Raw genomic sequence first — 25,957 nt, forward strand, 5'->3', positions numbered from 1 at the left:
ACTTTAAAAAATTTTCAATGAGGGCTGACAGTTATTGCCTTTCAGGGGTTTTTGGATGACCCTCCTTATTTTTTACTGGCTTTGCACTTTCTGCAAATCTTTTATTAGTGTTTAAGTACATAAAGTACACTTTCATAATATTTAAGTTCAAACTTTTTTTATAGATTCAATTATTGTTCCATAAAATTTAACATGGTTATTGTTGCTTTATGGTGGTATGTAAAACTTACAAAAAGTGTTGAAAAAATACTTCTGGATTAGATTACTCATCCATAGAGTGTATTACGTGCTGTAACATGTTGCTTGTTTTTTTATATTACCAAAACACTATTCAGTGTTCTGGGGTATATTTTTGTGATATATAACACTCAAACAAAAACATTTAAAAATGTTGTTGGGTTACATTTCTCACCCATACAGCATTCCGTGTTCTTGGATACATTTCCTTGATATATAACTCTCAAAAAATAGAACTTGTTTAAAAATCTATTGGTATTATATTGCTCATCAATAGACTTTTACATATTCTTGGATAAATTTTGGTGTGTATATAAGCCTCAAAACACATTGTTCATTGAGAGACTTTTACATATTCTTGGGTAGACTTTGTTCATGTATAAGCCTATATAACCTTCAAAAGTGCATAGCCTAGGAGTACCAATACATAATTTGAACAAAATGTGTTTGAGGCCCTCCTTTATGTCTGTTTAAGTCCCTTGGAGTCCCTAATTTTTGGATGTTCTTGTGTAATTGATTAATGAAACTGAAATTTCCTATTTTTTTAACAAAAAAAATATTTTGGTTAACTTAAATTAGGCTGGTTTCACATTTGCGTTTTTTTTCGCGGTAATTTAGCGCTAAATAGCGCATGCGTTTTTTTTCCTATACTTTGCATGGGATGCGCTTATGTGCGCATACACATGCGTTTGTACGCGTTTTACCGCGCATGCGTTTTTTTGCGGTATGCGCTCGGGCGCACAAAATGCAACCTGTTGCATTTTTTGTGCGTCCGACTTGCCTCAAAAAAACGCATGCGCGCGCAATGCGTTTTTTTACAGCAAGACACCCAATATAAGTCTATGGGTGCGCATATGTGCGCATTGGCATGCTTATGTATGCGTTTTTTTGCACATGCGTTTTTTTTTGTTAACCATGGAATTTAGGGGTTTTGGTTAGAGTTAGGGTTAGTTAAGGGGGTTTAGGGTTAGGGTTAGGGTCAAGGTCAGGGTTAGGGTTGGGGTTAGGGTTAGGGTTAGGGTTAGGGTTAGTTAGGGTTTAGGGTTTGGGTTAGGGTTAAGTATGGTTTGGTTAAGGGTTAGGGTCAGGGTTAGGGTTAGGGTTAGGGTCAGGGTTAGGGTTAGTTAGGGTTTACAAGGTTAGGGTTAAGTATGGTTTGGTTAAGGGTTAGGGTCAGGGTTAGGGTTAGTTAGGGTTTACAAGGTTAGGGTTAAGTATGGTTTGGTTAAGGGTTAGGGTCAGGGTTAGGGTCAGGGTTAGGGTTAGGGTTAGGGTCAGGGTTAGGGTTAGTTAGGATTTAGGGTTTGGGTTAGGGTTAAGTATGGTTTGGTTAAGGGTTAGGGTCAGGGTTAGGGTTAGGGTTAGAGTTAGGGTTAGGGTTAAGTATGGTTTGGTTAAGGGTTAGGGTCAGGGTTAGGGTTAGGGTCAGGGTTAGGGTTAGTTAGGGTTTGGGTTAGGGTTAAGTATGGTTTGGTTAAGGGTTAGGGTCAGGGTTAGGGTTAGGGTTAGGGTTAGGGTCAGGGTTAGGGTTAGTAAAGTCATGGTTTGGGTTAGTGTGAGGGGCCACCTAATGTTGGAAAAAAACGCAAACGCGGTAAAAACGCACTAAAAACGCATACAAACGCATAAAAACACTGCGTTTTTTTCATGCATGCTCATAAAAATGCTTGAAAAAAACGCAGCAGTTGTATGCTTTTGTATGCGTTTTTTCAATGCGTTTTTTTGCGGGAAAAACGCGCTGCAAAAAAAAGCAAGTGTGAAACAGGCCTCATATATATTTTTTTAAATCCTTTTTTTAAAAAAAATTTACCTTATATACAAGTCATTCTACAAGAAAAAATATTAACTTTTTTCTCCTGTAAAATGCAATTTCTCGTGGGTTTGGAATGTTTTATTGTCACCCCTTAAAAGTGGAGTAAAAGTGTGACATTATTGTTCTCAGCAGCGTTCTGGGAGTCAGAGATGCTTTCAGGGGTCTAAAGGCCCTTTTACATTTAGCGATGCACCAGCGATCCGACCCGGTCAGGATCGCTGGTGCATCGCTAAATGATCGCTAGTGAGCTTTCATACAGAAAGACCTCACAGCGATTCAGCAGCGATGCAGCGCACGATACTTACCATTCACACACAGCGATCCTGACGTCCTCCCGCCCGCCTCCACGCATCGCTCGTCGTCACAGCAGGAAGTCTCAGCAGGAAGCGCCCGACGAGTAATGGAGCTGGACATTCTCGCGCGATCAGCGATGGACAGCGGGGGAGCCGGTCGCTGGTAAGTATCACACATAGCGATATCGCTAGCAATATCGCTATAACGTCACAAAACAAGTGACGTTTTAGCGATATTGCTAGCGATATCGCTTAGTGTAAAACCCCCTTAATTGTTACAAGTCTTACAGAAGTATAATGCAGTCTGGAAACTGCTAAAATATTGTGTTGTGATCAAACAACAATCAAAAGTTTAGTTGCAAATAATAAACAGGGTCGCAAAAATGTGATGAAAAATAAAGATGCATATTAACAGCCAAAGATTTGAGAAGAATCAATCATGAAGCGACCAAGAAGTCATTATCTTATTATACTGTGATGTTCCAGAACTGCAACCTCCCTAGAGAACCCAGAAGTACAATGTGTTCAGTGTTCAGAGACATGGCCGAGGTAAGGGAGGTCGAAACCCGACTACTGCTGAGCAAGATGCAGAAGTATAAAGGCCCCGTCTGACATAGCGAGATCGCTAGTGAGATCGCTGATGCGTCACCAATTTTGTGATGCAACAGCGATCTCGCTACATGTGACACATAGCGGCGAACGCCCCCCCCCACTGGATATCGCTGATCGTGCTCGAATGTCCTGGGCCATTTTTCATCGTCGGCGTCCCGCTGGCCAGCATGCATCGCTGTGTTTGACGCCGGTGAGCGACCTCGTTGGCGATGCTGAACTCAGGGACGCAAGCTGGAATCGTTCAGAATAGCTGCTGTGTGACAATGCACCAGTGATCCTTACCAGGTCGTATCGTTGTCGGGATCGCGGGTGCGTCGTTGAAGAGATCTGCCTGTTTGGCAGCTTACTAGCGACCATGTAGCGACGCACCAGCGATCCCTACCATGTCGTATCGGTGTCGGGATCACTGATGTGTCACTATGTGAAACGGGACCCTAAGGTGATCAATTCTTAGAGACATAGCTCAGATAAGGTAGGCTAAAACCCGACCACCACTGAGCAAGACAAACAAGTACAAGGTGTTTAGTGTTCAGAAACATGGCCAAGATAAGGTAGGTTGAAACTCGACCACCACTGAGTAAGACAAATAATTACAAGGTGTTCATAGACATGGCCAAGGTAAGGGAAACTGAAACCCAACTACCACGGAAGATGACACAGAAGTACAATGTCTTCAGTGCTCAAAGACGTGGCTGAGTAAGGGAGTTTAAAACATCACTGAATAAGACACAGAAGTACAAGGTGTTTAATGCTCAGAGACATGGCCATGGTAAGGAAGGCTGAAACCCGACCACCACTGAACAAGACACAGAAATACAAGGTGTTCATTGCTTAGATACATGGCCGAGGTAAGGAATCTGAAACCTGACCACCACTGAATACGACACAAGTACAAGGTGTTCAGTGCTCAGAGACATGGCTGAGATAAGGAAGCTGAAACCCGACCATCACCATCACTGAACAAGACACAAAAGTACAAGGTGTTCAGTAGAGGTGAGCGAATATTTCAGTTTTCGGTTTGGATTACGTTCACGTCAATGGGGCAAAAACAAACGTATGCACAACACTTTATAACGGCCCCAAATACTGCCAAAATACATAACATGAGGGACAGACATCAGGAAAGTGGCCTCAATTCACCCAGAGTACAGATTTCAGCATGGCACTGCAGCAATCAGCTAGGCATAAGGTATCGGTGTCTGGGACAGCATTTACAGCTTTCAATTGAACGTCATAGTAAAACAAGGTGGATGAGCGATCAGTGTAGGGCCCCTTTGCTAGGAGCCCTGATATCATATGCAACACCTCTATCTGCTTTCATGTGTGTGTATATATATATATATATATATATATATATATATACACTGCTCAAAAAAATAAAGGGAACACTTAAACAACAGAATTTTTCTGTGAAATCAAATTGTCCACTTAGGAAGCAACACTGACTGACAATCAATTTCTCATGCTGTTGTGCAAATGGAATAGACAACAGATGGAAATTATTGGCAATTATCAAGACACCCTCAATAAAGGAGTGGTTCTGCAGGTGGGGACCACAGACCACATTTCAGTACAATGCTTTCTGGCTGATGTTTTGGTCACTTTTGAATGTTGGTTGTGATTTCATACTCGTGGTATCATGAGAAGGACTCTACAACCCTCACAAGTGGCTCAGGTAGAGCAGCTCATCTAGGATGGCACATCAATGCGAGCTGTGGCAAGAATGTTTGCTGTGTCTGTCAGAGTAGTGTCCAGAGGCTGGAGGTGCTACCAGGAGACAGACTAGTACACCAGGAGATGTGGAGGGCAACAACCCAGCAGCAAGACCGCTACCTCAGCCTTTGTGCAAGGAGGAACAGGAGAAGCACTTCCAGAGCCTTGCAAAATGACCTCCAGCAGGCTACAAATGTGCATGTGTCTGCACAAACAGTTAGAAACAGACTCCATGAGGATGGTCTGAGGGCCAGACGTCCACAGATGGGGGTTGTGCTCACAGCCCAACACCATGCAGGACGCTTGGCATTTGCCACAGAACACCAGGATTGGCAAATTCGCAACTGGCGCCCTGTGCTCTTCAAAGATGAAAGCAGGTTCACACTGAGCACATGTGACAGACGTGACAGAGTCTGGAGACGCCATGCAGAGCGATCTGCTGCCTGCAACATCCTTCAGCATGACCGGTTTGGCAGTGGGTCAGTAATGGTGTGGGGTGGCATTTCTTTGGAGGGCCGCATGGTGTTAGGCTGAGAGCACAACCGCCATCTGTGGACGTCGGGCACTCAGACCATCCTCATGGAGTCTGTTTCTAGCCATTTGTGCAGACACATGCACATTTGTGGCCTGCTGGAGGTCATTTTGCAGGGCTCTGGACAGGGTCGGACTGGGACTGAAATTCAGCCCTGGCATTTTTTAAGAACACAGGCCCACGTCTTGTAACTTCTGTAATCTTGCTCTCTAGATAGTCTAAGTACAGGTCAGCAGCATACAATCAAAACGTTTAGTGTTGCAGAGCTGCATAGCCAAAAGCCACTGAATTATGGCCAATTTAGATGAGCCAATAATCATGAAATGTGTGATTATAAGAGGGCGTCTTCCTGATTATTGGCTCGTTTAAATAGGTCAGTAATCACCTGATGTAAGAGCAAAATGATTATATCACGTGAGACAATTTTTGGGAGGCTTAAAAATCAATGTTCTTGGTAGCACATTGCTCCGGGTAAACAGGACATGCGCTCCTGAGAACAGGACATTCTACGTGCACAGAACGTATTACCAGTCGCTGTGTGCACAGAGAAGTGCGTCCTCCTGTGTGAATAGGCCGTATAGGACACTGACTGACGTGTATATGGCTGGTTGGTGGTCATGTACATGCTATAGCACAGTTTTGACAGGAAAGCCTCATTCAGACGTCCATTTATCACGTACATGTTCTATCTGTGGTTTTCATTACTTATTTTCCATAGACTGCAATAGATGAGCTCATCGCCAACCCATGTCATAATCGGCATGCATTCGCGACGTGCCGTGATTCTGTGACGGACCATTGGACGCGGGCTGTCACAATATGACAGTAGCGTTAATGCAGTCCGTCAACGCTATGCATTGAACGGACTGCATTAACGCAATGTGAACCTAGCCTAAAGCTGGGGTCACACATAGCGACTCACCAGCGATCCCGATAACGATATCAACGTGTCAGGATCGCTGGTGAGTCACTATGTGATCGCTGGTGAGCTGTCACACAGACAGCTTCACCAGCGATCAGCACAGCGACGCCAAGCGCGCAGCGTCGCTGTGTTCGTTAGTTACCAGCGCGCTGATGCAGGGAGCTGGTAACTAACGTATACATCGGGTATCCAAGGGACGTGCGTCACTTAGAAACCTGATGTGTACGTTAGTTACCAGCTCCCTGGATCAGCGCACTGGTAACTAACGTACACATCGGGTATCTAAGGGACGCCCGTCCCTTGGATACCCGATGTGTACGTTAGTTGCGAGCAGATTGCTGGTCTCCCATCTGTCACACGCAGCGATGCGTGCTGGCCAGCGGGAGACCAGCGACCAAAGAAAAGTCCAGAGGTTTCCCAGAGCGATCAGCGATACCGGCATGGGGCCCGGTCGCTGATCGCTGTCACACACAGCGATCTCACTGGTGAGATCGCTGTTACGTCACAAAACTTGCGACTCAGCAGCGATCTCGCTAGCGAGATCGCTATGTGTGACGGGGCCTTAAGGGTATGTGCACACATCTTTTTCAGGCGGATTGAAAAAGCGCCACAAACCTGCCTCTAAGCATGAACTTAGTGCACAGCAATGTAAAACTACATTGCTGTCCTGCTCCGTCTGTTACTTCTTTTAACTGCTTCAGTGCTTGGAAACTGAGGCCATTAAAAGAAGTAGCACATTCTGTCACTTGCAACTATAAGGCTATGTGCACACGCCAGGAATTCCCGCGTATTTTATGCGTTTTTGCGCCGCAAAAACGCATAAAATAAGCAAGCCATTGTGTTCAATGGCATTCCACACATGCTGTGCTAATAATAATAAGGGTATTTAGTAAACATAATTTTGATCAAAATAATGTACAAGCCATCCCTCCACGTCAAGGCAACCCTTGTGGGACAGTCCTAACTCTAGTATTTAAAAAAAAAAAGTTTTTAATACTAGAGTTAGGACTGTCCCACGAGGGTTGCCTTGACGTGGCGGGATGGCTTGTACATTATTTTGATCAAAATGCTGCGCTAATGCGGATTTTTCCGTGGCAAAATCGCATTGCGGAAAAATAAACAGCGGTCTTGCGAGACCAACGTCATCAAAGGTCATTGTTGCAAGGAATCCCTGGGAATGGGACTTGTCGGGACCATCACTGAGGCCTGGGGATGCCGGAAGGTGAGAATATAAACGATTTTTTATTTTAATTCTTTTTTTACCAGGGATATGGTACCCAGAGCCCAGAGGAGAATCTCCTCTCCTCCAGACCCTGAGCAGGATGATTGGAGGTCAGGTGTTACAGACTGTAGTGATATTTTAAGTGAGCAACCTTCCCTCAGCTCTTGCTGGTGATTTGGTTTTCTTCCTGAGCATTTTGGAAGTCTGCTTGCCTCCTGCACCTTTCAGATAAGTTATTTGTCTGCCTGAATCTTTTTGCATTTGCTCCATTTTTTGCTTCTCTCTGATTTCTGCCTTGTTGGTGTGAGTCCAGCCTGGCTCCCTGCTGGGACCTGTGCTGGACTCTGTTTCTTTTGCCACAGCTTATGTCAGTCTTGCAGAATTTCTAATCCCCTGTTATATCAGTATCTTTTGTTTGCCTCCAGTTACACCAGAGTTCTGATTTAGTGGGGGAGAGGTCGTGTGGCCTCAGTATTTTTGCATATCAGACGTGTTGGAATTTTTCTTAGGGTTTTTTGCATGATTGCAGACAGTATCCTTTCCTGTCCTATTCTATCTAGACAGTTTGGGCCCCATCATTTGCTTAATCTATTTTCTGCCTCATCTTGTCTCACCGGCAATATATGTTCGGGGGCTATCTATTCCTTTGGGGTCTACTCCAGGGAAGTTTAGCATTCCCCTTTCTCTCTTTAGGCTTAGTTAATTCTTTGGCTGTGCTGAGGCGTCTAGGGCATCGTAGGTACGTCCCACAGCTAATTCTAGTTGTGTTGTCAGTTTAGGGGTCTGCAATCCGCTAAGTCACCAACCTCTCTGGTTATCTGGTTGCCTCGCCTTTTCCCCTCGGTTACCTAATCATAACAGAATCACTGACCTAACTGTAGATTCTAGGGTACTCTAAAGAAGGAAAGAATAGTAAATAAAAAAAAAAAAAATCGGAGAATTTCTGCCTATCTCTCTCAGTTGTCTGCTGTGGAACCTAAAGTCCCTATTCCTGATTTACTTTCTGGGGATCGGTCTAAATTTTTGAACTTTGATTAATTGTAAACTGTTTTTTGCCTTAAAACCTAATTCCTCGGGGAACTCGGTGCAGCAGGTTAAAATTGTCATCTCCCTGTTGTGCGGTGACCCTCAGGACTGGGTTTTTTCCGACACCTGGGATCCTGTTCTGGCTAATGTGGATGCGTTTTTTCAGGCTCTGGGGTTGTTGTATGATGAACCTAATGTTATTGACAAAGCTGAGAAAACCTTATTGGCATTGAACCAGTGTCAGGAAGTGGCAGAGATATATTGTCAGAAATTCTGTAAGTGGGTGGTCCTTACTAAATGGAACGATGATGCCCTAGCCGCTCTTTTTCGTAAAGGTCTGGCAGAGACCGTAAAAGATGTTATGGTGGGATTTCCTGTCCCCTCTGGTCTCAATGACTATGTCATTAGCCATTCAAATTGACAGACTTTTACATGAATGTAAAACTATGCGAGAGGCGGTGTTGCCTTTCGAACAAACTTCTGAGCCCATGCAGTGTGATAGCGTTTCTAGGGCTCAACGTCAAGAATTTAGAAGGCGTAATAAGTTGTGCTTCTTTTGTGGGGACGCCTCTCATACTATTTCCATCTGCCCTAAGCGGGAAAAATGTTTTGCTCACTCATTTGTTTTGGGCAATGTACAGCCTGAATTCCTTTTGTCGGTTTTCTTGATCTGCTCCTTATCTTCATTTTCTGCTAAGGCATTTGTTGATTCAGGAGCAGCCCTGAACCTGATGGATTTTGACTTTGCCAAACATTGTGGTTTTCCCATGGTACCCCTGCGGACTCCTATTCCTTTAAGGGGTATTGATGCTACCCCTTTGGTGGAGAATAAACCCCAGTTTTGGACCCAGGTGATAATGCGGGTAGCCCCGGACCACCAAGAGAATTGTAAATTTTTGGTGTTGCATAATTTACATGACATTATTGTGTTGGGTTTTCCTTGGTTGCAGACCCATAATCCTGTTCTGGATTGGAAATCTGTGTCTGTGGTTAGTTGGGGTTGTCAATGTGCTAGCAGTGACACTCCTGTTTTTTCTACCTCTCCACAATCTCATGATGTCCCTGACTATTTGGCTGATTTCTCTGATGTATTTAGTGAGAGTAAGTCTGCGTCCTTGCCTCCTCATAGAAGTTATGATTGCGCGATCGAGTTAGTGCCCGGTTGTAAATTTCCCAAGGGTTGGCTCTTCAATTTATCTGTACCTGAACGTGATGCTATGTGATCTTATATCAAAGAGTCATTGGAGAAGGGTCATATCAGACCGTCCTCTTCACCTTTAGGTGCCATCTTTTTCTTTGTGGCCAAGAAAGATGGCTCATTGAGGCCATGTATTGACTATCGTCACCTTAATAAAATCACTGTTAAATATCAGTATCTGTTACCCCTGATTTCCGATTTATTCTCCAGAGTGAAAGGTGCTAGTTGGTTTACCAAGCTTGACCTTAGGGGGGGCATATAATCTTATTCGCATCAAGCACGGTGATGAATGGAAGATGGCGTTTAATACTCCTGAGGGGCATTTTGAGTACCTAGTGATGCCTTTTGGGATCACTAATGCCCCTTCCGTCTTCCAATCTTTTATGAACGATATTTTCCGGGATTTTGTGGACAAGAATTTGATCGTTTTTTTGGACGATATTTTGATTTTTTTCTAATGATTGGGATTCTCATGTGGAACATATTCGGATTGTATTCTAGATTTTGAGAGAAAATGCTCTGTATGTCAAGGGATCGAAATGTCTCTTTAGCGCACAAAAAAAATTTGCTTTTGGGATTCATTTTGTCCCCGTCCGCTATTGAAATGGACCCGGTCAAGGTCCAGGCCATTTATGAATGTGTTCATCCCACTTCCTTGAAGGCCCTCCAGAAATTTTTGGGTTTTGCTAATTTCTGCCGTAAATTCATAAGTAATTTTTCTGGTATTGTTAAACCACTGATGGATTTGACCAAATGGATTTGATGTGGTGAATTGGTCTCCAGAGGCAGTCTCAGCATTTCAGGAGCTTAAGCAGAGCTTAATTCACTTCTGCTCCTGTTCTACGGCAACCTGATGTTTCTCTCCCATTTCAGGTGGAGATAGATGCTTCTGAGATTGGTGCAGGAGCCATTTTGTCTCAAAGAGATCCGGTAACCTCCAAGATGAATCCTTATGCCTACTTTTCTCGAAAATTTTCCCCATCTGAACATAATTCTGATGTGGGGAATCGGGAGTTGTTGGCTATGAAGTGGGCGTTTGAAGAGTGGAGACATTGGTTGGAGGGGGCCAGACATCAAGTTGTGGTCCTCACTGACCACAAGAACTTGATCTGTCTCGAATCAGCCAAGCGATTGAATCCTAGACAGGCTAGGTGGGTCTTGTTTTCACACGTTTTAATTTTGGGGTCTCCTTTCTTCCGGGCACTAAGAATATTAAGGCGGATGCCGTCTCTAGTTTCTTTGTGGATTCTCTTGATGTGACTGAGCCTACTACCATTCTAAAGGAGGATGTGGTTCTTTCCGCTATTTCACCCGATTTGAGACTTGCCCTGGAGGAATTTCAGGAGGACAAACCTGAATGATGCCCTATGGGGAAATTGTATGTCCCCGACCAGTGGAGGAGAAGAGTAATGTCTGAAATTCAGTGCTCCCCTTTAGCTGGTCATTCTGGTATTTATGGTACCAGAGATTTGGTGAGTCAGTCTTTTTGGTGGCCTGCTTTATCTCGTGATGTCAGGAATTTTGTGCAGTCCTGTGGGACTTGTTCTCGGTCCAAACCCTGTTCTCATTCTAGTGGATTGCTAGTGCCACTGCCGCTGTCCACGAGGCCATGGATCCATATATCAATGGATTTTATTTCTGACCTCCCTGTCTCTCAGAGAATGACTTATCTGGGTGATCTGTGATAGATTTTCTAAGATGGTCCATCTTGTACCACTCCCAAAGTTGCCATCTTCTTCTGAGTTGATGCGCTTGTTTTTACAACAAGTGGTTCGTTTACACGGGATTCCTGAGAACATTGTGTCGGACAGGGGGATCCAGTTTGTTTCCAGATTTTGGAGGGCTTTTTGTTCTAAACTGGGAATTCAGTTGTCTTTCTGCTCTGCATTTCATCCTCAGACCAATGGGCAGACTGAGAGAACAAACCAGACGTTGGAGTCCTATTTGAGATGTTTCATATCTGCTGATCAGGATGATTGGGTCTCATTTTTGCCCTTGGCCGAATTCACGCTAAACAATAGGGCTAGCTCTGCCACTTTGATGTCTCCTTTCTTTTCTAACTTTGGGTTTCATCCTCGATTTTCTTCGGGGCAGGTAGAAGCTTCTGCCAGCCCAGGTTTGGATTCTGTGGTAGAGAGAACGCAGCAGATTTGGGACCAAGCAGTGGATAAGTTGTCCCATTCTCAGGAATAGGACCATTGGTCCCCGGTTTAAAATGGGTGAGTAGTAAGGGGGCTGTATTACTCGTCAAAAAGAAATCTGACAGGTACCACGCCCCTATCAAAGTGTATCAAACACGCCCCTTTTATACAATTTGATATCAAATTGTTATAAAAGGGCTGTGTTTGATACACTTTTATACAATTTGATATCAAATTGTATATAAAAAGGTATTATAGGACAAAATATTTATATGTTGAATTATTTTCTCTTTTATTCTACTTTTAATAAAGTAGAATAAAAGTAGAATAAAAGGATCATGATTGAATCACTTTTATATCATTCGCTATTGTTTGATATAAAAGGATGTGTTTGATACGCTTTTATATGACCAATAAAGGAAACTTTTACAGCCATTGGGTATTTTATTTATTTGACCATTATTTTAATAAAGGAAACATTTGATTCGAATTGTAAATAAAAATGAGAGATGCTATTTTTATAAAAAAGATAATAGTGTTTATTGAACAACAATCAAATACATTTTTATAAAGCATTACATTTGGCATTTATACTGTTATTTTAGAAGCACAATCAATTATATTTTATTTATCACACAGCTCTGCACTTAATCAAATCAATATATACATATATATATTTATATATATATATATATATATATAAATATATAATACAGGGCAATATAAGCGCTGTGTGTATTTTCTGTGCTGCTTGCATTTCAGTGATGCAGAAGGGGAGCTAGGGCAGATGTAACAACATCCTGGGAGCTTTCCCATAGGACTTAAGGAATGCAGAAAATCGAATACAGACAGGATGTACCATTGCAATACAATAGGGACTAGGTATTTTAATTGAACAGACCATAAAGGTCAAAGATGAAAAGAGATACAGATGTAAAGATGACAATATGATAAGTTGTTAAGGTATGGACTTATAATAGGGTTACGATATTTTAACTGAACAGTCCAGAAAGGTCAAAGTTGAAATGACATACAGATGTAACCATGACAAGATGATAAGTTGTTATGGTGTGGGCTTACAATAGGGTCACGATATTTTAATTGAACAGACCAGAAAGGCCACTATTTACCCAACTATCTCAACAAAAGCAACTGATAAACAGATGTCACTGCAACCTAGACACTTTCCCGTGTTAACTTCATTTTAATAATAAAGGAATCCTACATATTGCACAGTGATAAGCAACGCTGCTTAAATATAAAAGAATGTTTGCAGGGGGAATAGTTTGATTCAAGTAAATCTTGCTTTACAGATTTATATACTAAATTATCATTATGATTTAAGTCATCAGTAAAATGTTGCAAAATCTCATGGAATGAAAGGCCCCTTGCAAGTTTCTTTAGGATATACACGCAATAATGGCCGCACACCGTGCTATAATTATTTTGAATTTGCCTGTCTTGATAGCAGAATAATTCGCTATTTCTCTTTAGGAAGATTATAAATTCATCCGGAAAAAGTATGCTGTCTGGTGAGAGGCCATAACTGTCAAAGAATATTGCATTCTTTTCATTGCAAAGTAAAATTAATATCCAATGTTTGCCGCTCTGATTGGACCGGTCTGTATTTACGATGTACGCCGCAGGCCTCTGAGTTACTCTATTTGACGGTAGCAAGTCACACGGATACACCCCATGAAATATGGCCTCTGTATAGTGATCGGCTTTCAATAACGTAGCGAGCTGCAGGGAATCCATCATCAGTAGAAATCATACAATACTTCACGGCGGTTATTAATTTCTAGAATAGATGAATTCACACCGTATACCACCATATTTATCGTATGAGGGGTGGCTAGCGCAAATCGGACTTCAGAACGCAGGTTCCCAGTTTTTATGAGAGAGAAGTGACCTCCAGGTTCTTGGTCGGCTGATAAATCAAATGCAAAAAATGTATAGCCGTCCATAAATTCTTCTCGGTCAATTGCCAGTGCACAATCGGCCTTCTGCTTTCCAGAAATATGGGCAAGAGCCATATACTCTCTTACAGCTAATTCAATATTGAAATTAGGTTGGAATGGCTGGGAGGGTATCTGCTGACCATCCAAATATAAAGCCGCATGGTTTACATTATAATGATGAAAGTACAGTGGATTTTTATTATACGTCCCGCTAAAGGCCTCATTATCTACAAAGCCCAATATAATTACTCGCGGAATAGCTCCTAAAAATAGATTTTCTATATTAGAAATTCGGGTGCCCCCAGGTATGCTGTACACTTTCATACAGGCCCTATCAATAGCATATTTTGCTGTAGCAGATAGTAAGGCCTGAGAGTGACCAATCCTCACAGCGGGAGCCACCTGGACTCTTTTTACATAGAGACATGCGTTCAGAATCTGTACTTTGAGCGGGTCTGGGTCAGCAGAAACCAAACAGAATGCATCTTTATTTCGTGTCAGCTTGATTTTAAGGTCAAGTCCATTCAATATAAGCTTCGGCTGATTAAAAATGTCGCTAAAAATTGGACCGAGCAAATCGACGGGCTTCGAGTGAGCTACTGCATGAGCCCGCTTGTTGAAGCCCACATTGGCGCCATCCAGGATTCGTACATCATGATGTCCAGCGGTATCTTTATAGAATAATCCTGATGTGAATTGCGAGGCTAAAGTCTGTGCGCTGTAATTTAGCAGAGTTTCAATGTAGGCCCTATAGCTGTATAGATTGTCTGATTGTGAGATGAGGCGATCACCCAGGGTGACATCAACTTGATTAAAAAGAGTCGCTAATGGATAGTTAATGAGAGCTACACGGGCTCCATCCGCGATGGCAGAATTATCTTGTTTTACGACCCGGCAACTTATGTAAAGTAGGGTATTATTTAAATCATAATAATATTCACCACTTCCCGATATGAAAAATTCAAGTGGTGCATTGTCTGCCAGAGCTGCAATAGGCTGAACTTCAATGAATATCGATTTCTCAACAGAAACCTGCGTAGGAGGTATTTGAAAAATATCCAGTTCTGATTTCATGCACTCCACCGAAGCATCATGTATGAAGGCCATGTTATATATAATATATTTATTTTATATATTTTTCCTAAAAGATGTCTTCAACACTGCGTCTTACTCTTTTCTGGCGTTTGCGTCTTGCGGGTGTGATTTTATTCATGAGCATTGGTGGTGGCGAATAGCGAACACGCCTTTTTCTTTTTTTCTGTTTTTTAGCAACATAAACAATACCGGAGCCTTCCTGAGGAGGTGTGTTTAGCCTAATCATAGCGGCTGCTGAGAAAGAGGCAATGGCGTCCTTAGCAATATTTGAAACAGCTGTCTTTACATGGGGTTTTACTAATTCGAGTCCTTTTCTCAATAGAGGAACCGCTTTTCTAAATAAGCCTCTAAATATTCCTGCAAGTCCAGCCCCATACATGTACTCATCACCCCGAAATCCCTCTAATCCGTGACCTGTCTGAGCAATATAGTAGCGGGCATAAATGGCCGGATCTCCGTAAACACGTTGCGACACCATTTTGACGTGTCAATCACGACGCGGTCTGAAATGTAATCGCAAAATAGTTTTTCCGTACTTGAATTTAACAGGCGTACCCTGATCAGTCAAGATAGAGATGCTTACAGAATCAAAGTGCTGTTTGCATAGAGGTACATAATCAGGTCTTGTGTATTGAAGTGTGATGATCTCCCCACTTTTACCAGTCACCTGCGCAGTTCTCAGAAGCTGGACGTAAGAATCTCCGACTAGTTGATGGTTAATAATGTCTGAGTAAACAAATAAGGTATAAAATCCGTTCATGATATCTGCGTAGCTCTTCTTGGGGCTAATCACACTATTATCATAGGCCTCAATATAAGGTGGTAGTCCTAAAATATGAGACAATTTTGGGCCTGGAGCAAAATGTATCGTGGGGGAATCCGATAGAGTAACACTTCTCCTCACTTCGTCAAAGCGGAGCTTTAACCCCTCCGGGGCAATCTTAGAATTTTCAATCCTTTCATTAATAGCCCTTATAAGGTCCGAAATATTTAAATAATAGCCTGCTTTTACGAAATATTCTCTTAGAACATCCCCTCGTTTTCCAAGAAAAAATGTGCCTTCGCTATTTTCGAAAGTAAACCAGGTGTGGGGATACTGAAATTCTGTGAGGGCTACTTCATACGGGCCTACAAGATGTACAGGCTTTGCCAGTTTAGTGGTAAAATTCGAAATCGTGTTGTCTGGGAATAGCTTACTTGACGCATTACACGCTAGGGTAATATAAAATGATCCAGAATCCATGATTAGAGGTCCGTCAGCTGGTTTTCTTTAATCCAAGTATTAAATTTTTCCGGATATCCCTTCCATTTAACGAGATACAGGGTGGACCCTCTGACGCGCTTTTTTCTTAACACTTTTTCTATTTTGTAGATGCGATTCTCATCCGATGTGACTTTTTGTAGTTCCTCCTTATAAAATGACCCAATCACAGGTTCTCCGTACAAATCCACGATTTTGTAGAGGGGGAATTGGAATTTTGTGTTAATTTCGGATATGATAAATATTTCATCGGTATATGATTGTTCATATGCTTTCATAAATGTACGTTTATATTGGACCAAACGTACATTGTCGCCAATTTTAAAAGAAGGATTAATACGTTTATTTTTCATGCTCGAGTCATAAATATTTTTCCATATTTGTAGTGAATTTTTGCTTGTAACATCAATTGGTCTACATCGAATGGTAGAATGATAGGTTCGATTGTAGCTATCAACCAAATCTGGTAAAATATCAATATACCTATTAGTGTTATTTTTTGTAAAATACCGCCACATTCGAGTTTTTAATGTACGATTAAACCGCTCCACAATAGAGGCCTTAACTGCATTATTCGTAAGATAATGTAGAATATCATACGTTTTACAAAGGCGCTTCATCGACGAATTAATAAATTATTTGCCCCGATCCGTCTGTAATTTCTTCGGTATGCGCTTATCATTTTGAAATATCAGCTCGAATGAACAGGCTACAGCGGCCCCAGTCTTGTTTGATAAGGCTACGCACCACGCAAATTTTGATAGGCAATCAATCACGGTAAGGATATATTTAACATTATCATTTTCCTTCGAATAGTCAATTAAACTCACTAAATCTCCTTGCCACAATGCATCCATGTTTGAGACCATGATCTTATTTGTCAGAAATCTTTTTCTCACAGGTTTGTGCAACAAATAGCTATCCTGGTTATTTAACCAATCACGCACAATTGATTTTTTAATTCCGTAATCTCTAGTTTCTCTATATAATTTATCAATTCCGCCATAGGAGCCGGAGGCATTAGGAGTAAAATACTGGTTCTCTAATATTTTTTCATTGTGTCTAGAAGACATCGTCTCATGAACCAATGCCGTCTTTATCAGAAAATCAAAATGTATAAAATGAAATTAAATGTGGAATGTAATACAAATATATCATGCTTGATATCATTATAATATGAGTATACCATGATTGTTTGGGCCAGCATGATGGGCTGTAACTGGGAGGCTCTTGTGGGTGTTAACTGGAGGTGTAGACTTTCTGCTGATTGCTTGAGACCTTTTGGTGAGGCGTAACTGGGCTGTGAATCTAGGTGGAGCGATCCTGCTGTCTGGCTTTAAAACAGGCCATTAGGTGGTGCCCTTACACACATTCAGCGGCTGAGACACCATTCCTGTTATACTGGACAGCAACTTCTACTCTTTAAAATAGTAAGTATTAACACATTATTTAATTAATATTGTGGTCAATTGCTGTATAGTAATATTTATTATATAGGATATAATTGTATTTTCCTTAGAATAGATTTACTCATTTAGAAGAAATTTAGATATTTAATACAATATTTATTTGATGTATAATTATTTAATTGATGTTCACCTATAATTTTATTTGCCTTTTGTATCAATTATCATATAGTATATAAAATGTATTTCTTCGGCATAGACTTAGATTATAATTTATTTTATAGTACTTCCCACCGCATAGTTATAGTTAATAATTTTAAAAGTATAATAGTATTCTCAATTTAAATCATTTTAGTTAAGATGGAAGCCTACGATTTTGAACAAGCCGAGCCTCTTCTTACGAGCACACAATGCGACCAACTAGGTAGGTCTTATATTGAATATAATGAACGGAGTGTTAGACAATCTGATTAAAGTTTTGTTTTGTATATTAATTATATAATATTTTGCTCTTTTTCAGAAGAGTCACTAAACAGCGCCTTTCCTCAGTTACTTCAGACTTTGGATTCCATAGATGCATACCCTTTAGCACCTTTTAATGCTGGCGGAGAATCAAGTACTGCAACTTCACATTATGCTATCACTGGTAAGCCGTATATTTGTATAATAACTGCTTTAATCATATGTAGACGTGAAACTAAATACAATTTCTCATACAGATGCTGAGATGCTGCAAGCGGACGATAAGCAAGAAAACGTCCATGTTACTGAAGAGCCTTTAAATCTGGTGAATCCGCTGCGGAGGCAACAAACATATCAAAAAGGTAAGAACATATGGAAAAAGTAACATCTCTTTGAAAAAAAGAGTCCGTATGTATGTAGGGATGAAATTTCCCCTAATTTCTTATACAGGTGACCAACACTTGAAAGAATGCTATAATGTTGATGGGCCCATGGTTTCTAACAATCCTAAAAAGCCGCGGAAACCACGAAACACATCGCTCAAGATTAGGGCACCCAGGGTTTCTATCAGGCCTAGCGGGAAACCAAAAAATATGGCGCTGCTGTTTCGAAAAGGTACTGTGAGCTTGAAAACAATAGATAATCAGTATCGTGAAGAAAATCATTTCAGGCATGTCTAATAGTTTTATTTTATTTACGGCAGATAAACGAGCGGCAAGAAAAAGGCTATATTCAAATGAAAATACATACATCCCACTGACGGTGAATAGTGAGACGACTATTAACCCAGAGCGTGCAGAAGACCAATACCCAGAACAATCTTGTAAGTATATATTTCGTTTTTCTGTAATAATGATAATAATCTTTATTTATTTAGAGCTTACATATTCTGCAGAGATTTATAATTCAGCTTTTCCTAGACATCCAGGCATAAGTAACAGTTATCAAAACAATAATTAAAGCAAAATTAGTGAGGCCCCTGCTCATAAGGGGTACAACCTAAAATACTATCTTTATACAAACACTTATATGTGTTTCTTCACTATCTGGTACATGTAACATTTCCATTGTTACTCAAGCTTCATGGACATCTGACACATGTAACTTTTTCTTTTAGATACAAAGAATATGCTAAAAAAAGATGCACAGCCGTTGCTGCAGCCTCAAGTACTGCAGGAGCGTACTTACGGGCCAACGCAGATCCCCCCACAAAGAGTTAATCCGGCAGTGAGATCAACTCCGCTTTCACCAATCATTGTTCTGTCGGATGAAGAAATTCCTCTGAAACGCAAGCAACCTAGGAAGGCGGTACCGAAGTCTTCGACCCGAAAATATAACGCCGCCTCAGCTGCACCCAATAATACACATTCAATCATTTCCGTGGACGGTGTGGCACAAGCTGAACGTGAAGCCATCAACAGAGAAATTGATCAGCTTGCTGAGGGTAAGAAGACCTCTAATCTGGACAATATACGTGTGTGTCATACTATACACCCTGCAGATATTACTTTTGCAGGAACGTCTAATGAATTTGCAATTGTACATCCTTTAAAGAGACGAACAGTATCAACCCAGACCCAGGGGGCAAGTAAAAAACAAAAAGTACATAATACCCCAATTACCCCTGGGTGGCCTGAAGAACAGTATAAGGTGTTTCATGATATGGCGCCTCAGTACCTAAATTACAAAAACGTTATTACTCATCTTAAATATTTCTGTGACACTTATGAAAGGTTACAAACTGCAGCCCCAACACCTGACATTGTTGATGAGCTATATGCATTCCAAAGAGACTGTGCAGATGGTCCATCAGTCTTTGTGAAATCAAATAAACATAATTCAATGTGACTAGGCTTGGTTGGTTATGGTCTGCAGAAACTGTCTAAAATATCTCCACAAAGGGGTTATAGATCGAGAACAATTAAACGCGCTCAAAGGTTGTTGATTAGCGCAAGACGATCACTAGCAGCTAGAAGCCTGCGAGAGCCAACTCACAGACCGATAACTACACAAAACCCTCAGCTGTTGATACATGCACAGAGTCCCTCATTTCACAGCCATGATCCCCCTAGGGGTGTTAGCCCCGATGTGTCTCCAATCGCTCAAAGCTTTGAGCCTCTTGAAACACAGGCTGAAAATGTACATGATGTTGCAGCTGACGGTCATGTTGATGAAAATGTACGGGACATAGATGAAAATGGACATGATGATGCATCTGATGGTTATGTTGATGATAATGTACAGGACGTAGATCATTCAGTATTTTTACAACATTTTTATCACCATCAAAGAGATGTCCGCAATTTCAATGCTCGCATGTATATTGATCATTTCAGATTTGTAAATTTAGACCGCATTCAATCATTCGTAGAGGCCCTAAACATTGTGCATGGAGCCATTCAGTCTTTACTGGACAGAGTTATCAGAGACATTGACCGTGGAGACTTTGTTCAGTTAAGGCTTGAAGGCGGTGACACGTTAGATCCCATTTTCACTACAAAACAGACAAGGGAGGATTTTAGTTCTGAAGCATTCTTAAATGCCGTAGCTCGCACATTGCAAAGCAATGCTGAATGCTTAGCAAACAGCTCCCTGAAATTAGTCATAACAATTATTAAAAACAGACGCGGCGGCATAAAAAGACGTCTGAAATCTATAGCGAGTAGTCAAATCATTAAGCAAAAGAAACGATGGCTTTACGACTATAATAATTACAGCACAAATTTGTGCTTTGCCGCTAGCGTGTGCGCCCTGATCACCAACACCGATGTTGGTGATACAGTTTTACTGAATTGTGCTAAATCCATACACGCGGCCCTGGCCATCCCTGAGGACCAGCTTATAAGTTTTAGTGATATTGAAGCTTTTGAGAAACATCTGGGTGTCAACATTAAAGTATTATACTACAGTCAGGGCGACTGGCGATATTTTCAAACAGGTAATACCCCTAGTGCTAGAACTATTTTCATATTGCATCATGATAATCACTACTACGGTATCAAAAATATGAAGGGTTTTATCGGCGCGGATTACTTTTGTGAAAGATGCAATTCGTTGTTTCATCACAAATTTAATCATTCGTGTCAATATTTTTGCAAGGCTTGTCAAAGAGAGAGTTGTGTGGAGAGAACCGACACGGATCAGCCACCTCGCTGTCCAATTTGTCGTGTGTTTTGTCGGTCCAGTGAGTGCTTAGACCTCCACACTCATTTATCTGCAGATAATTCAACATTCTGCAGACTTAAAATATTTTGTGATAAATGTCATCATTTTGTCCCCAGAGAAAGTGATTCTGAACATAAATGTAAAGGGTTGCGCTGTCCTGTCTGTCACAGACGTTTAAATAAATTTGATGAGCACCTTTGTTACATGCGCCGGTATGTACCAAAGGAGGCGACAGATCAATATATATTTTATGACTTTGAATGTATGCAGGAGACAGGTACTCACATCCCAAATTATATTTATGCTACGACGCTGTATGGTAGCCCCTCCTGGGAGTTTGAAGGTAAATCAGCAACTCATGATTTTGTGCAATTCTTTACATCCGGTAAATTTTCTGGATATACGTTTATAGCCCACAATGCTGGAAGATACGATGCATACTTTATTGTTAAGGAACTGATTTCTGAAAAACTCTGTGTGAAATTAATATCCCGAGGTGGCCGTCTCTTGTGTGTAACACTGCCTGATTTGGAACTGAGGTTTATTGACTCCCTAAATTTCATACCGATGAAACTTAGTAAGATGCCACAGGCTATGGGGTTCTCAGGCTCAAAAGGACATTTCCCCCACTTTTTTAACACCGAAGAAAATCAAAACTATGTGGGCCCCCTACCAGCTGTAAAATATTATGGGGTAGAGTACATGTCACCTAGTGAGAAAGGGGAATTCATGGAGTGGTATGAGAAACAGGAAAATACAACTTTTGACTTTAATTCTGAACTAAAGTCTTACTGTAAACAAGATGTTGAGATTCTGAGACACTCATGTGAACTTTACAGGGAGCGTGTCATGGAAATGACGCAGAAAAATGTTAAAATATACTGTAAGCAAGAAAAGAAAAAAATTGAAGTGTCCAGATGTGTTGATCCTTTTCAACTCGTAACCCTTGCATCTGTATGTATGTCAATGTACAGGTTTAAATTTCTTCCAAAAAAGACCATTGCCATTTTACCGGGTGATAATTATCACAAGACACAAAAACGGTTTTCATCACCCGCTATACAGTGGCTCATGTATGTATCCCACACAGAGAACATAGCAATCCAACATGCTTTAAGAGGTGGTGAAAAACGAGTTGGGAAATATTTTTTAGACGGTTATGCCTATGTTAATGAGAGACATATCGCATTCGAATTTCAGGGGTGTTTTTATCATGGGTGTCCAATCTGCTATAATGAATACGATTCAAATAAGGTCACAAACACCTCCTATGGTCAATTATATTATGCCTTTTTAGCTAAAAAACGTTTTCTGCAGTGGTGTGGCTACACAGTGAGAGTCCTGTGGGAACATGAATGGAATGAAATGATTCAAAAAGATTCTAATCTTCAATCATTTCTTCTCCAAATGGAATTCCCAGTCCCTTTAGACCCCCGCGATGCTCTTTATGGGGGTCGTACTAATGCCATTAAACTTTATCACCAACTGAAGCCTGGGGAGACGCTACATTACTATGATTTCACCAGCCTGTATCCTTTTGTAAACAAAACTAAAACATATCCCATTGGTCATCCACACATTATCTATGAGGATTTTGGGTTCATTAAAAAATACTTTGGAATTGCCAAAGTCAAGGTCTACCCTCCGAGGGATTTATTTTTTCCTGTTCTACCGGTAAAACTCAACAAAAAATTATTGTTTCCTCTATGCTACACATGCTCTGTAAATTCGCAGACAGAGGAATGTACACATAGTGATGAAGAGCGGGCTCTGACAGGTACATGGTGCACTATAGAGCTTGAGATGGCCATAGAGAAAGGCTATAGGATAGCCCACATCTATGAAATTTGGGATTTTCCTAAAACCAGTGACCGCCTGTTTTCTCGGTACATTAAATTACATCTTAGGGATAAGCAGGAGGCCTCAGGCTATCCTAGCTGGTGCACTGATGACAGTAAGAAACAACAGTACATTGATTCCTTTCTTGAAAAAGAAGGGGTTCAATTACGCTCTGAAAATATAGGAGAGAACCCTGCTAAGAGACAGATCTCCAAACTTTTCTTAAATTCTTTATGGGGAAAGTTTGCCCAGAAATCTAATTTACCATGCACCAGCATTATTAGCGATCCTGATGAACTGTTTCAACATGTTTTTTTACCGTATTACGATGTTTCGATGTTGCATTTTATTGATGATGAAACCGCAACAATAGATTGGAAATATACAGAAGGGCACCACACCATCAACAAGAACACAAACATTTTTATAGCCTGTTTTACAACAGCGTATGCTAGACTAGAGCTTTACTCTCTGCTGGACAGGCTGCAGGAAAGGTGCCTTTATCACGATACTGATTCTGTTATCTTTGTGCAGAGAGAAGGTGAGTGGAGTCCTCCTTTAGGTGATTACCTGGGGGAATTGACCAGTGAGATACCTGATGACACTTACATCACTGAGTTTGTATCTGCAGGCCCAAAGACCTACGGATACAAACTCAACACCGGTAAAACTGTCTTAAAAGTGAAGGGAATAACATTAAATGTTGGTAATGCTCAATCTATTAATTTCAGCAGTCTAAAAGATCTTGTTCTGGACTACCCGCGTAATTCTGATTCTGAAACGCAAAAACGTATTGTCGTAGAGCAGCCCGGCATTGTGAAAAATAAAAAGTTCTGGTCCGTTGAAACAAGACTTCTTCGAAAAACCCAAAAGTGTGTTTACACAAAGCGCAGCCTATTAGACGATTTTACCACCGTGCCATTTGGATATTAATTGTGACTCATGATGGACCCACGTTTGCAGCATCCATTCTCGTGTATTCTAGCAGGCCCGTCTAATTCTGGAAAAAGTTACTTTGTAAAACAATTGTTACATAATATTGACACTCATTTTTCTCATAAGCCTGATAATATTGTTTGGTTTTATTCCTGCTGGCAGAAACTATATGATGAAATCTCTCTTTCTTTTCCCTTCATCAGATTTGTGGAGGGTCTGCCGCATACATTCGTAGATGATGAATTATTCCCTCCTGAAAAGGTAAATTTGACTATTGTTGACGATCTCATGGAGAGTGCTAGTGATAACTGCGAAATAGAAAAAGCATTTACCAAGTATGTCCACCACAGAAATCTCAGCATTTTCTACCTGGTACAAAACATATTTTGTCAAGGAAAGAAAAGCCGCACGATAAATTTAAACACAAAGTACATGGTCCTTTTTAATAACCCTCGGGATAAATTGCAAATTGTAACACTAGCGCGACAAATGTATCCAGGAAAAACACGCTATTTCTTAGAAGCTTTTGAGGATGCCACGCGGGTGCCTTATGGGTATTTGTTGCTAGACTTAAGAGCGGATACCCCTGAGGATCTTCGCTTGAGGACGGGCCTGTTTCCTCCAGCGTTACCAGCTGTGTATGTTCAAAAGAAAAATACTTCTAAAAAGTGAATTTTAAACAAAATCAGACATTCTACACTGCGACCATAGTGTTGTAAAGATGTCGGAGAGAATACGGCGTAACTGGAAGCTCTTAAAAACACTGGTGAAAGCCCCACCTTCTATCAGAAAATCTATTTTGTGCAATGCGAGTCATGATTTAATTACAGCTATAGGGGAGATTGCATTAAACATCTTAAAAGGTCGAATCCCTCTGAAAGAGCGACAAAAAAATATACTAAAAAAGTGGCGAAAAGCTATAAAATCCATGAGTAATAAATCTCACAGCATAAAGAAAAAGAAGCAGCTACTGAAGCAGACTGGTGGCTTTATAGGTCCTCTTTTAGGCTTTGCAATCCCAATAATAACAAGCCTGCTTGCCGGCAAATAATGGAACATACCGAGAAAATGTATCTTGTTCCCAAGCAGGAGCTAATCAAACTTCGGCCCCCTATCACAGACATTCGCCAAAGCGTTATCCAACGTCTTGATGGTGAAATTAGTGAGATTTTACAGCGTCGTGACATGCCGGATGACGTGAAAATTAAAAAATATAGTGATGTACTGCAAAGATACTTGGTTCATGCTAAACAAGATGCTAAGGAGCTATCAACTTTAAAGATCATTAACACTCCAGAATCTGATCACCAACAATTGTCAAATTCACCCGTTGATAAAAGCCCCGCTGTCAATGAAATTGTAAGTCATGTAAATCAACGATATAAAAAGAATGCAGAACTTCTACTAAACAAGATGTTGCAAAACACAAATATTACATCGTGGAATGATAAAAGTGAGTTTATTTTCAAAGGAACTGTAATACCCGGCTCTAATATGCTGGATTTGGTGCGTAACACAACTCAGAGCCATGCCCTAACTGGCAGGAATTTACCAAGGGGCTGGAATACATTTATGCACGCTATGGCCGAGTTAAATATGCCATCCACAGTTGTGGGCAATTCCGCAACTAGAGTCCATTTAGATAAATTAAAAATGCCCATGAATGAAACTGATGGCGTGTATAATCCTCGAGCCCTATCCACCCCCAGTCGGGCGATCCGTCCTTTACACTTCTCACCATTAGGTATCACACAAGGGCCACTGATGCCTAAAAAAAGTACTGTTCCATTACTACAGTCCATGTGGCTCACTATGTAACATTGGTTCTGTTCAATTGTAATGCATTAAATTATTATATAAGAAATGTGATGTATATATTTATAATATTAAATATACAAATTGTTATATACGAATGTAACGCTTTTTGTAACACTTTATACTGTCCTGTATTATATATATTTTGATTTGATTAACTGCAGTGCAGTGTGATAAATAAAATGTAATTGAATGTACTTCTAAAATGACAGTGTAAATGTCAAATGTATTGCTTTATAAAATGTATTTGATTGTTGTTCAATAAACACTATTATATTTTTCATAAAAATGGCGTCTCTCATTTTTAT

General features: G+C 40.8%; 1 protein-coding gene across 1 annotated transcript; it reads left to right on the forward strand.

Annotated features, from left to right (window-relative positions):
• Positions 1–18,147: 18,147 nt before the first annotated feature.
• LOC141099937 (uncharacterized) lies at positions 18,148–25,938 on the forward strand. The gene is made up of 3 exons (XM_073588063.1): positions 18,148–18,256; positions 18,345–18,717; positions 19,012–25,938. Exon 3 carries the CDS (start codon positions 20,211–20,213, stop codon positions 23,829–23,831), a length of 3,621 nt encoding a protein of 1,206 aa, XP_073444164.1. The 5' UTR covers positions 18,148–18,256; positions 18,345–18,717; positions 19,012–20,210; the 3' UTR covers positions 23,832–25,938.
• The last annotated feature ends 19 nt before the right edge of the window (positions 25,939–25,957 follow it).

This window comes from Dendrobates tinctorius, unplaced genomic scaffold (assembly GCF_039654945.1).
Source record: "Dendrobates tinctorius isolate UK_male_01 unplaced genomic scaffold, ASM3965494v1 ptg000103l, whole genome shotgun sequence".
Lineage (NCBI taxonomy): Eukaryota > Metazoa > Chordata > Amphibia > Anura > Dendrobatidae > Dendrobates > Dendrobates tinctorius.

Excerpts from the sequence above, each read along its gene's own strand:
- LOC141099937 (XM_073588063.1), top strand. The coding sequence starts at position 20,211 with ATGTATATTGATCATTTCAGATTTGTAAATTTAGACCGCATTCAATCA.